At 48.7% G+C, this 13,594-nt stretch overlaps 1 protein-coding gene across 4 annotated transcripts in view; it reads left to right on the top strand.

Annotated features, from left to right (window-relative positions):
* Positions 1-13,594, top strand: part of LOC122379444 (focal adhesion kinase 1-like) — a 109,687-nt gene that overhangs the window by 78,392 nt on the left and 17,701 nt on the right. For all 4 annotated transcript variants that reach the window (XM_043361676.1, XM_043361675.1, XM_043361674.1 and 1 more), the window contains exon 6: positions 12,434-12,508. In XM_043361676.1, coding sequence (XP_043217611.1) covers positions 12,434-12,508 — 75 coding nt within the window. The remainder of the gene's footprint in view (positions 1-12,433; positions 12,509-13,594) is intronic.

Genomic DNA, 13,594 nt, shown 5'->3' on the forward strand with positions numbered 1-13,594 from the left:
AACTTCAGCGCAATCGGCCAAGTAGTTACCGAGATATTGCAACAATTACAAAAGTGACACCTCTTCGTTTTGCACGTGGCACGTGCATAAGGGGTCACCCACATGCATCGGGAATAGTCCAATACTTGGTAGAAGGAATGAAGCTACCCTACAAAAATTACCGCGTGTAAATCTGTCAAGTGGTTGCTGAGATATAAGCGTCGCAGAATCGTGACCACGGCCGGCCGGCCGGCCGCTCATACTCAGAAATTTCCGTTAATCTAAGGAAAGACTACGCTCGCTTCGCTCGCTCCGTAATAAGTGCTACTTTCGAGAGGAGATAAACGATGTTTCTACAGACTACATAGGACCACAGCGCAACAGCCAACGGAATCACACTGAACAGCGTTAAGTTCCCACAACATACTGAGCTTCTCCAACACCTCGCAAACCAAAAGCTCTGACCGAGCCTTTCTGTGTTTGTCCCCGTTAGATAACGGTATGGCTCATGAAAAAGCCGCGATTGGTAATCTTCTTTACGTTATTCCTCTCAGAAACCTATCTCGCACTTGTTCTCAAAGGCACGCAGTACACCGTTCTTTCTGGCCATCACTGAGTGACACAGCGGCAGTAGCTCAACCATATCGTTCACTCAACTAGTTCTTATTATGCAAACACTTCTTATATACCCATGCAAACCCACCACTGTCCAACCGCTCACCAGTGTGGTGACCCCTGACCCCACTGGCGTCTGGCGGTCTGCTGTTGACGGTTTGTTTACTTGGTTCAAGGTTTCAATAAATCGCGTTATTTTTTATGGTAACAGTAGCAGTAGTAGCACTGCTGATTGATGATGGACTGACATTCATGGGGCGGAGGACTTTTTATCAGCTCACAACTTAATATCACGAATATGACAACCTTCTAGTCCTCCATTTATTTCACATTTTCTTTTCAAACACCATATTTTTAGTATTCAAGTTGTAGTTTTTTTTAGGGGGGGCAAAAAGATATGTTTGCCCAGAGGTTTTCCGTTTAGGGGGGGCAATTGCCCATTTTGCCCCAACGTAGATCCGCCACTGGTGTCCACTGACGAAGGCACCCTGTGGCCGAAACGTCTGGTTTTAGGAATTTGACTTGTGTTGCCATCGATCGTGAATAAAACTCAATCATGTCTGATCATTTAGGTTATAAAAGCGACATGCTTGGTTTAGTGTGCCGCTTTATTAGCCGTTAGATTGTTCAGCGACATTTTATGGTGCTCTGGTGAAACTGAATTTTAGATAAATCGGCGTGATCAGTGTAAGCTGTCTGGTCATTATCCCATCTGATACGATTACGGAATGCTTTCAGCTTTCATCGCTGCGTTCACCTGTGAATGAACTAGCCCTTGATCAAGTTGATGTGAAGTTAACCTCTCAACTCTCACCCATGATCTTATTGCTGACGTGTTAGACCGATCGTTATCTAATGGCATCACACCCATCGTTGGACACAGCATTTTTCTCGGCGCGCTCCGCCCTCCTTCTTGCTGTCACGATGCCGTGCCATCCATCCACACGCTTTGATTCTCGCCCAATCATCGGTTTTCACGACTGCCGACTCGGCGAGCGCGGCAAATGGCCGTTTCGTGGCTCGGACGGCAGCAGGGAAGCTGGACGCGTCATTGTCTCCGACCTGCGCCCGTTGACCCGTGACCTGTGCACCGAAATTGTCGGCCAACCGCCGCCTCACGAGCCGCGGCGCTCGTGCGCGCTCGGCTAGGGTGTGGTCGGGTGGCTCGACCACTAACTGGCCTCCCGCTGCGTCAGCCCCGTGTCTCAGGCCCTGCCGTTGGGCTTGGAGTGGGACCTTGCCGTTTGGCCGCCACAGCTCCGCCGTTGGTTCCGCAACTGTCGGCCAACCGACGACCCCCTCCGGCGGCCGCTCTCGCAACCGACACGCGACACACGCGGCGCACGCGGCGAATGTAACGCGTGCGGCGGCTGCGACGAATGTGGCGCACGCGGCGCCTGTTATGCCCGCGGCGGCTGTGGCTCGTGCGGCGTTTCTGGCGCTCCCGCGGCTACCTCGGCTGGGGTTGCGTGAGTTGCACAGGAGTAATTACAGCTGGGCGAGTTATGAGTGTCGCTGCGAGACTGCGGGGCGCCCCGCCTACCCAGCTCGTGCACTCGCTGACGAAAGGGGTCGCCAGGAAGGAGGTGTTATCGGAGCTCGTTATGCTGTCGCGCTATGTTATCGTTCCGACCTCCATCCGCACTCTGCTGACCCGCAGCCCCAGTTAGCCCAGATTAAGATTATATCAAATAATGCGAACAATAAAACGCTAATTAAGGAGGTTTGTAATAACTCACTCGGAAATTGGAGTCATTATCTGTGGTGCCCTTGGTGCAGAGCTCACTGAGAGCCGGGTCACAGATTAGCCATTGTTGTGGTAATTACCGGCTTGGCATCTGATGTTGACTCAGGGGAGCAGCTGCCGGGATGAATGGGGATCGGTCTGAGACGCGGCGCTCCGCAGCCTCCTCGCCGAGGTACGCGGTGAAAGTGATCTCAGCTGAACATTCGGTGCACCAATGGGAAGCCACCCAGCGACTACTTTTGTGTTGCGTGGCTGTTTACGACGCTATTACATTCCCAAACTTGGTGTCAGTGCTCATCCCAGGAGAGAAACGCCCCACAAACATACATCCCATCGCGTCATTCACAATTACTCGCCGGCCACCTCAGGGCTGCGTGCTGGCGCCCACACTGTTTGGTCTCGGAGCTCCATGGGCGTCATCGGTGACCCGGCGGCCCGCGCGCGTGAGCCGTGTGGGCCCTCCACCCCCGGTACAGCCATTCAGAGCCAGCTGGGCGGCGTTCGCAGCGCTTCCAGCCTGTTGGCCTCGCCGGAGCTCCTTTCAGGTCCCGGTGATAAGGATGACGCATGGATGTTGGCAAGGCTTTTGACGGACGTTTTGATAAGCGCGGTATGCGGAGAAGAGAAGGTTTGCGACTGTGCAGCAAACAGACCGCGGGGATTTTGGTAGAAGGTGCACCGTGTGTACTCACTAGTTAGGCGGACCCCCTGGAGAAAGACTGACGGGCGGCGGAGGTGGGAGAGATCCCAGAGACCGGCGAGGGACCTCCGGGTGAGATCTGACCTTGTTGTTGGAAGCTGAGCCAGCAGTGCCCTCGGGGAGGCATTTGTCAGAGGAGGCAGCCCTGCTGCGGAGGCCGGCTGCCGACTGGCAGGGCGGCCCAGACTGCATGGCGCCGCCGCCGCCGCCGCCACCGCCGCCGCCGCTATAAATGGCGTCATTTGTCAGACGTCATGGGGGATGACTTGAGAGATGTTGCATTGATTGAACTCTACGGCGCAGAATGGTTGCATTCTCCGTGAAGAGAATATAGGTGAGCGGTGGTTATTGTTTACCCTCATTCTGGTCGCCTGGTATGTGCTGTGGAATATCTGGCCTTAACCGAAGCCATTGCGTAGTTGTCGCCAAGGGCCCAGAAGCCACGCTGTTGCACGTCTTGTGGGAATTTTACACACCAACGCTCTCGTGTGATCGAGCCAACGCCCAGTTTTTCTTTCTCATTGACCTAGGTGCAGGAACCGCGAAAAGCTCATGACGTGACAGCTACAAGTTGAAGCAATTATTGCAAGTGATATTGTTTTCGTAGCCAGTTAGCCTTGCCTCACTTGTTGCGAATGCAGTCGTGTTACATTATCTTTCTCGCACTATGCTAATCTACGGCGTGGGAATGAGATCTGCCTGCTGCCAGGTCATTCTCAACGTGGACCGTGGAGTAATAACAATACCGTACGCTACTCTGTACCTACACGTGAACACGAAATGAGGCTTTCATTTAGGGTAATGGCGCAAAATGGGAATGACTAAATTATTTAGATAAGATCAATTGAGTTGAGATTGAGAAGCAGAGGAGGATGTTGCAGTGTTCAGTGTACCGTTTTTTAATTCATTTATGAATTATGACATACGGGTTCAATATAATTGGGTGGTGCATTTTGGTACCAGAAGTTCATGACAAGGGGCTTAGGTACTTGCAGTTCGGTATTAAACAGTGTGTTGAACTTTGCCTTATCGTAACAGCCGTCCATTCACCGTCTATTGATTTGGTATGGTTTTAATACCGTTGATACCTTTCCGGTCCGTTGGATAAGATGGGGAGGGTCCGGCTGAGGGCTGGAGCCCCTGCATCAGCAGCGGATATCATTCTGGTCAGACGGGGTCACCGCTAGGCCTCAAGTGTTAGAGTGTGCCTCCTAGAGGTGGCAAAACTGGAAAATTTTGGGACCCGGACCCGGACCCGGTCTGACTGGCACATTTCTGGAACCGGTCAGACCCGGTCTAAGTCAGCGTTGGAACCAGATGGACCCGTTCCCAAAATTCATTATGAAAATTGTATACAGTTGTAGGCATAGCAAGAAGAAAATAGTTTCTTTCCAATTGGGCATACTTGTGTTGCAAAGTAAAAAACTCATGCCATGGTCATTTCACTTCGCTTCACAGTTTGTATCTTAGAACCAGATTCAGGTCATATTTAAGAATATAAGAAGTAGGTAAACCAATGAATTTCATGCTAACCTAAGTCACTTTTACTACAGCTGCTAAAAATGATGTGAACTGGGGATCCATGGATCAGTGCCTTCACCAGTCAGAACCTAACATCAACATGGAACAAGATAACCATACTGATACATACCTTTTCTAATATTCTTGGTAAAAGATATTCGTTTTTAGAATTAATTCATTAGTCCTTACAAATATTTTCAACTATCCAAGGCCCCAAACGAGAAAACATTCAAAATCAAAATAGAAACATCAAAACTTTGTGAGGTCCGCCAGAAATGTCGACACGATAGCAATGCAAGGGACAAAACAGGCGTTAAATCACTGCAAAATTTTGTTGGGGTTAAAGTACTGCAAAATCGTAATGGCAAATGGCAATAAGCTTTTAAGTACTGCAAGGTTGCGATCATGACTTAAGTGCCAATTTATTAACGTAGAAAACAAATTACATTTTTTTTTTGTTAGTGCCTAGATATAGAATAAATACCAAGGGTTCTGAGACTTACCTGATTTCTTCCCAAACGTGTTCCAAAATTGTAACCTATATGCAGTAGATTAGCGTGCGTAAGGTATGGCATATATGACGCTCAAATGCGCCATTTTCACATCAACACGGAATCGACGGAATCATTGGCCTTGGAGAAAGGCATTGGTATTGACTCAGTCTTTTTGCCAGCTGCTGCCGTATGATGGCGCTAGTAGAGCGCTATATGTATAAGCGCTCTGCTAGCGCCACCATGCGGCGCCAGTTGGCTAAAAATCTTATCAATACCTACTACGGTTTCTGGAGAATGCCTTGGATTCATTTTTAGCTTTATGGATTTATGAAAGGGCATGTTGGTTTTATGAGTTGTCTTCTGGTCGTGATAGAAATAATTTCAAAGCTGTTTGAGTTATGAAATGCATTTAAATATCAAACATGAACTCTGATTTCCGGTGGGCATAGTGACTTTGGTATGTCAATGTCTTTGAAAAGGCAGGTGAGAAGGCCACTGGTCAGCCTTGCTTCAATTGGATTTGTGGCCATTTATAAATGGATTTCAGTCATACCTACTTACCTACATATGTTATTGGTATTTGATTTCTACAGCTCAAAATATTGCTAGGTTTTGTACAGCAAACTGAATGGAAGTGATCCGTACAAACATTTGGTGAAATGTTTTCTGGATTGCTAGCACTTAGAACTTGTTTATTCTGTTGTAGGTGACAAGATAATAAATTGAAGCAAGACTGACCAGTTACAGTATGCTATAGAATAGGTAGCCCAATCTGCAGGAATATTAAAATTCAAAAGTGGAATTGGGACTTATGAACTGGAAACTGCATCAACTATGACTATGTTTGCCAAAGCATAAAAGATATTAATTTAATATTTACCATAAAGCACAGGGAAATGATAGGACCCGGTTGGACCCGGCCAAATATTTTGGGAGACCCGGTCTGGACCCATCCGGGTCCAGACCGGTTCCATAGACCGGGTCCCCGGGTCCACATTTTGCCACCTCTAGTGCCTCCCCCTGGCCACCCAGCCATTCAAGCGGTCACACCGGGTGGTAAGTATGTTTTACAGGAGCTTCATCATCATTTACCGGCTTAGGGTGACCGCCAGCTCCAAATACTGCTGTTATCGGCTATCATCATTCATTTGGTAAATAGAATCAGCAAACTGCCTCGACGTTGGACTGAACTCTCAAGCAAGGACCTAGCCCTTTCCTCATCTTCTAAAATTCTCCAGTGAAATAACCCAGCGAGATACAGCCAACAGCACTACCTACCTCCTACAACTTCCCTCCCTCTCCACTATTGTTGTGAGGGCAGCACCATCGCCCTCCCTCACCACCGGCCTCTAGTTTGTCTTTCTCCCGGTGGCGGCGCTAGTATCGCCAGCTGACTGCGGGCGGCGGCCGGTCGGCGGCGGCCTGTGGCGGCCAGTGACGTGAACGGCGACCGATGAGAGTGGGGCCACTGTGGTAGACAGCCATGGCTGACGGCTGACTCGTGGCTACGACGGCGAGATAGGTGGTAGCTGACCGGTGAGTCGCTTGGGTACAGTGTCCAACTTGGGGAGTTTGAACTGGTCAGGAGATCGGCATTTGACAGAGGTCGTTGACGTGGCCCGTCACGGTTCGGTGCCTGGCGCTGCCGAGTCGCTTCCGGTGCTCGCTCCTGTCATCTGCATTTTCCACTCCTCTACCTGGGCACTGGCTCACCCATATATCATTTCATAGTGATACTTCGGTCCGTATCTTGGGCTCCGTTCCCTCCAAAATAACACCAGAGTCAGCGCGGTGCCTGTCCGCCTGCCTCTCAGACCGGCTAACGGCGGGCGGTCCCGTTACCTGGCTGGTGCACTCATGTGGGCCCTCTCGGCGGCACCGGCGGCGGCAGCGGCCTTGTCCCGTGCTGACATGTCAAACACGCAGTCGTCATCCCGATTCATTTACTAGCTTCCATGCAAGGACAGAAATCTGAGCTAACCGAGCATCAGATTCGAAGTGATTTTGGCTAGGAGAGTGGCTCAATGACTGCTGCACACCGCACAGAACACTGTTACCCGGACTTTATTGGGTTGGGCGACTCTATTGTTCTGCTAACAATACCAGTGCAAAGGATATAAAGGATTACTGGGACATGCAAGGATAACGAGCTTGATTCAACTATCGGTTGTTTGCGGCCGGACTGTCCGCCGGTCTCTCGCTCCTGGCGTGGCGTTTCTTCTTGAAGAGGATTATCGAGACTTTCGTCGGACAACTTGCTTGTTTGCTGTGTAGTTCGTGACGTAACATTCGTGCTCCAAGTAGCTGTTTGTGGTTTTGTTGCTGTCTTCTGTGAGCTCCCGGGTGGCCAGCTGAAGGAAGGTTTCATCAGGTTTGCGGTTTAACGGACACCTGTTTTTGACTTATCGTCAAAACACTTTCGAAACGGATTACTTGAAGCTTAGGAATCCGAATCAAAGTTGACTTAGCGCAGACAGCTGTGGTTCGTTTGCGTGGAAGACATCCTCAAGTCCTGACCACCTCACGTCACGTCCTAACCACGACAGTCCATAAATGTGTCAATAGACACCATAAATTACCTACCACACAGAAACCATTATTTCCCTCAACATCCTGGCTGTCGTCCTGACCCAATCGGCTCCACATTGGAGGGGGGGGGGGGGGCTGAGGTGAACGATCGCTCGGGTCTGTCTATCACCTAGCCCGGCGAGCCTCGCGGCGTTTGGCATCGTGCCTGGCACGCACCCCCTCCCTTCCCTCCGCCCCACCCCCACCCCCATGTTGCTCTTAGCCTCGCCGAAACGGAAGAGAGCACGCACACCAGCCGCGCACTGCAGTTCGCTTCGGTGGGCGTCTAAGCAAGCGGTTTCGACAAGAGAACATCAGCTTTTGCATTGTCTGGCCGTTTCCAAATGTAAAGACGCCGACAATGGTGACGAGAGATTTGTTTACGATGGTGCTCGTTTTGTACCACGGAAGCCGTATCATCGGTGAGAGAGGAATGGCTTCGGATTCTCAGTGACAGGCTGATGTGTTGGCATCCCTCGAGTTGAGCATTGAACTTGGTCTTGGTCTTCTTGGTTCTTTCGCTGATATTTTATTTTCATGTTTCAAAATGCACATGAAAATTGAAATTCGGTCTGCATTCCTCTCAATTATTTTTTCATGACTCAAACTTTAAGAATATTGATGAAGATGATGTCTTTCTTCTCTGAAATTTCAACACTCATTTTGCGCCCTGGCGGGACACTGGCCGGCCCCGGCACAGTCGATGTTCAGTTATCCGCTCATTGTACTACCCAGCACGCCTGGCTGGGTGACAGTCCCAAACGGACAAAACTGAGGAAAACAGCGTCCGACTGCCGACCACTGGCCACCAGATAATTAGGCCGCAGTCCAGCCCGCTCGGGACAATGGGCCAGCACGGTATGGTGCGGAAAATTTGGCCACTGGCCACCTGAGGCTACCAACCTCGCTGCTGGACAGTATTGTATTGAGCTGAACAAGGTGACGAAGGCTGACCAGCTTCGACTTAACTTTTATCATTGTGATAGTACGCTGTTGTGAGGTTAGAATCATACGAGTATGTTTTGAACTAGGCACACGGGTGCGGACACGCCTCACATGACGTGTGGAAGCGGTTCTGTTGATCAGACTACCGTGTCCCGCCGCGCCACTGCACGGGCTTGGAGGCTAGTTAGGAGCCCAGCCTTTGTAAACTGGCCAGCTATATGCCCTTTGCACAGGTCATGTATCCACGCTTCCTCTTCGTCAACAGGCGCAGTTGTTTATTGTAACAAAGCCACAGACATTTTTTGGTGTGCTTATCAAAGCTTGCGCAATGAGCCATGCTCCAAGTCCAGTTCGACTGCGCCGGTCGTACGAGAAGTGCGATAGTTGCTAGTTTCTGCCAAAAGATGTCGCTAGTAAAACGCCGTAAAGGTATGCTGTCCCGCAATACATCATCGATCTGAACGAACGGCTGGATCATAAACAATGCCTCGATCGATTTAAAACATTTTTGGCTCAGGTGATTAGATTTTGCGCTTGAGCTGTGTGCCCTGAGGCTTTTCTGGTGAGCCAGTGGTGGAGCCGTCGTGCCGCGGCGATCGGCGCCATGTTTGTTTTCGCTGGGGCCTGCCCCGCAGTCTGGCCAGCCACCGGCAGGCGTCAATTGACGAAATGTCGACGGACATGTTCTGCACTGATCCTGTTTGGTACGACGGAACAGGCCAGGCTTCTGACTTCTGTATCCTGATTGGGAGAGGTTAAAAGCTGGCGAAACATTGCATGCAAATTGACAGTGGTGCTCATGTCTGGATACGTTTTTCAAAATGTGTGCTTTGTCATATAGATGACTAGTTTATTCGTCAACATCTGTTATAGACAGAGATAAAAGTAATGCTTTTATGCGGAATAGTTTTTTCCGAATCGATTACCATTGCGTATTCTCAAATACTTAACCCTCGCCCTGGCAGGGCATTTTTCATAACACGGCCTGGCAGGGGGGGGGGGTCGATGCGACCCCCCCCCCCCCTCGCGATTGGCTCCTATGGCACCTAGAAACACCAAATTTGGTAGGTAGGTGGGCCCCCCGGAGTTCTCGCCCCTGTGCAAATTTGGTTGCTCTAGGTCAATATTTAGGGGGTTTTTGGGGGTATAAATGTAAAAATTTCGCTTAAAACAGGTCAAAAGTTTTTCGCCTATAACTTTTCATCTAATTAAGATAGAGCAAAAAGAAAAGCACCAGTGAACTCAGCACGTCAAGGCGCGTCGAATGATATACTTTTTAGCTTGCTTAAGTGTACTTAAAGTTTTTCTTAAATTTTAAGTAAACTTAAATTAATAAATTAAGTTCAAATTAACCAAATTGCATCATATCGCATATCATTTGATTCGGCTGATCACCAGGAACACAATGATACCATTTTTTAAGCTCTAGCGTCATTATGTGCCAAGTTATTGGCAAAAACGTCATTTGACCTCAGTTGACCTCATTTGACCTGACCCATGGATAAGTACACCAAACAAAGAAGCACCAAGTGTCCTGCTGTTAAGTACCGTGGTTTCAAAGCACAAAAGTGATAAAACGAAGCGGATATCTCCAGTATTTTCCGAATTTAGTATTTTCCCATAGGCTTAACATTACGACGTAATGACCTCTAACTGACCTCAGGTCAGTGACCTAAAAAAAACGGACTATATGTTATACAACTCGGTGAACTTAGCACATCCTGAAAGTTTGAAGGAAATCAGTCGAAAACTGTGAGTTGGACAGGTGCATAAAGAAAATTGAAATTTGACCATGACCTTGTACCGGTTTTTCTGACCTGGTGACCTGACCCAAGGTCACCCGGACCGGAAATTTTCAGGTCATATGTAAAAAGGTTGCCCCATAGGCTGTGGCAAATTTTTTTACGCTATCTAAAGCCGCCGTTTTTACGCTATCTTCGAAAAACCTTAGGGGGGGGTCGCATCGACCCCCCCCCCCCCCCCTGCCAGGGCGAGGGCTAATGAATATCCCAAATATATATACCGACATTCCCAGGCTGATGAAGGCTGCACTGATGGCCGGTGGCTTGGCCCACCCATGACGTGCCCTTATATACAATGACGAGTGAATTTCAGGGAGCTAAGCTCCGACCTCTGTGGGGTCTTATGCGACTTCTGGTGCTCTGTTTATGTTCTGCATGTGTAATGATGCGTCAACGGTTCTCAGCCGCATTCCTGAAGGTACTTAGGCCAGTGCAGTGCATGTTTAGTCTTCGATGGAATGTCCTGGCCGGGGCTCGCCATAAATGAAAAACAAGCGCAATCTGAGCTCTGAACGTTATTTGCGATATTCTCGGTTATTTGTTGAAATTGTATAATGCCTTTTTCGTTGCATGCTCTGTCTATAACTGGAAGTGCTGTGGGATGCCGATTTTCTGCCGTTCTGGTTTTATCCTCAATAGCTGGAAAGTTGAAATTCCAAAAAACTGTACGATTTACGTTGCTGGATCACAATTTACATGCATTGTACATCGATTGAATACGGAATGCAGACTGCAGTTTTAATTGTGGTGCATTGGCGCTGCAATTTTCCACTTTTTGTATCTCGGCACTGGGCGCGATATGAGCCTGTACTAGATGTAATTCTAAGATAACAGCCCTCACTACGTTTCTACATCTCCGGATGGGTGCTTGCAGCAAGCAGCATCACGCGTTTGTGATATCTGCAGTAAAACAAGATAGGATTAGAGCAGATTACATGTGTTAAGTTTTCATTGAAACTCGTTGTCCAGTGTCCTATCTTCGACGCTGGTTGCTCATATTGTCAACTTGATATTTCTGTGTCGTATATCATTAGAGGCGAAAGGAAAGTGTGAAAGCGCTAATTGCGAAGGATTTCATAGAAATAGAAATCTGAAAGCAGGAAAACACGCTCAAAAGCGAACTTCTCACGGATTTTAGATTACCCATGTTTGCTTGATTTGCCATTTTTATCGACTATAGTAGATATGCTAGGTGTACATTTACTAAACATGACAACTTTGAAAGTTGCGTAATCGTCGGCCAAACCTCTTATCAAGCCGCTGATAAGTCTGATACCACTGATACCCTTTCCTTTCTCCAGCCAGTTCTTGTGATCCTAGCTGGGAACATGTCTTACCCGACCCGTTCCGACCTGGCCCGGCGCAGTGGCCGGTCCCTTCCAACCCTCCCTGGCTGAGCCAGCATCAGCCTCTTGCGTAACCAACGGGGGCGGCTCCGTCGCCACCGCCCGGCGGGGGCGGGAGCGGGGGCGGCACACCTGGCATAACGAGGCGCCCTGTGGTATCCGACCGCATACCCTGCAACGCTCCGCGCCCCGACCTAACGCAACGCACTGACCCGGAACGCGGCGGCAGGGGCGTAATGTGGTAGGGATTTTGTGGTGGTTTGTGGGGGCGATTCAGGCGCTGTTGTGGTATGAGCCATTCAGGCGCGAGCGCGACAAATGTTTGAGTAGTGTGCGCCCGTTTGTGGTTTACTCTACTTACTATATGAGATATGTTTCGAAAATTCAGTGGACTGGATGTTTTGGTGTGAGGTAGATTCAAATCGGCTAACTTACAATTGGTGCATTTTGGATCAATTTTTCTGACCTGTGGTCGTCAATTTCGACGGACGCGGAGATGTCCATTTTTAGGAGATTGTTCGGAAGCATAAATATTGTTCTCAGTTGAAACTTGCTATTCTTTTTCTACATCCGAAGAATAAAGTTCCATGCCCATGCGAAAATGAAGCGATTGAAACTCTATCAGGGAGGTTTGTTCTGACCAAGCCAAAAGCCAACGTCCCTTCAACTGCTTGTAGTTGACACTGCCACTAACTTGTTATTTTTTCTGTTTTCAGTCCTGGTCGATCCGAGTAAACCTGATCATCGGTCCGGACTCTGGCATCTCGTACACCACCGACCAGCAGGAGTCGGTGAGTCGGCGCTGATCTCAAAGTTAACGCGTTGCCCTACCATTGCTCTACCCCAAACTGTTCTCTGTGTAATTATATCTCGTCAAATTATATCATAAAGTCTTATTCTGTTGTCGTCCCAATCCCTATCACTTTCTTCTCCATAGAAGCATCTCAATCTATCCCAAGAAGCATATTATCTTTCTAGTTGAGGTTTATTTGCCATTGGGTCTACAGTGCAGGGATATTTCTATCTCGCACTCCTCTGAGATGCAAAGATAAGAATTTGTTGTATCTGCATCCCTCTGAGATGCAAAGATAAGGTCTCGAGGGTTCATAGCGAAAAATCAAGAGTTCATGTGATGATGGGTCAATAACCGAACGACATTTTTAATGGTTGTTTATGGATGAAACTTATGAAATAAGAACATACTACTCTGAATCTATTTTTATATAGATGAATGCATTCAAATATAATATTCTATTAACTAAGAATAAACCTCAACATAGAAAGATATAGGATTCCTCATGGCTCACTCGTGGAAGATCGGATATCTTTTCCTCGCGTGTTACAGAAAAACCTCGCTCCTTCGTCGCTCGGTTTTTCAGTAACCCGCTTGGAAAGATATCCTTATCTTCCACTCGGAGCCATGAAGAATCCTCTATGTCTCCCCTGCCGTGTCTATCCCTCTCTTTTTTCTCCCTCCCTCTCCCTCTCCCTCTCTCCCTCTCTCCCCACGGTGTCGTGGCCCGTTTCACGCCTCTCCTTCCCTCCTCTCACTTTCTCTGGCCATTGTCAGTGCACACACGATCCGACCGCGCCGGTGCACCGCCTATTGAGACCACAGATAGGCTAGTGGGGTGCTCTTCAGAGAATTGAACTAATCTCCCTTTCCCTCACCGTGGTCTGTCTGTCTGTCTGTCTGTCTGTCTGTCTGTCTGGCATTCTGACGGTATGTCGGTCTGTCTGTGGGTCTGTCTATGTCGGGCTGCTGGTCTGTACGATAATGTTTTATCTTTTTCGGCCTATGGACTCCGCCTGTTTGTAATTTTATTTCGACATGAGCCCGTCGTCCTGCCCCTTTGGTGTCCAGCTATTTAGTCTGC

Source organism: Amphibalanus amphitrite, unplaced genomic scaffold, assembly GCF_019059575.1.
Source record: "Amphibalanus amphitrite isolate SeventyFive unplaced genomic scaffold, NRLGWU_Aamphi_draft 000078F_arrow, whole genome shotgun sequence".
Lineage (NCBI taxonomy): Eukaryota > Metazoa > Arthropoda > Thecostraca > Balanomorpha > Balanidae > Amphibalanus > Amphibalanus amphitrite.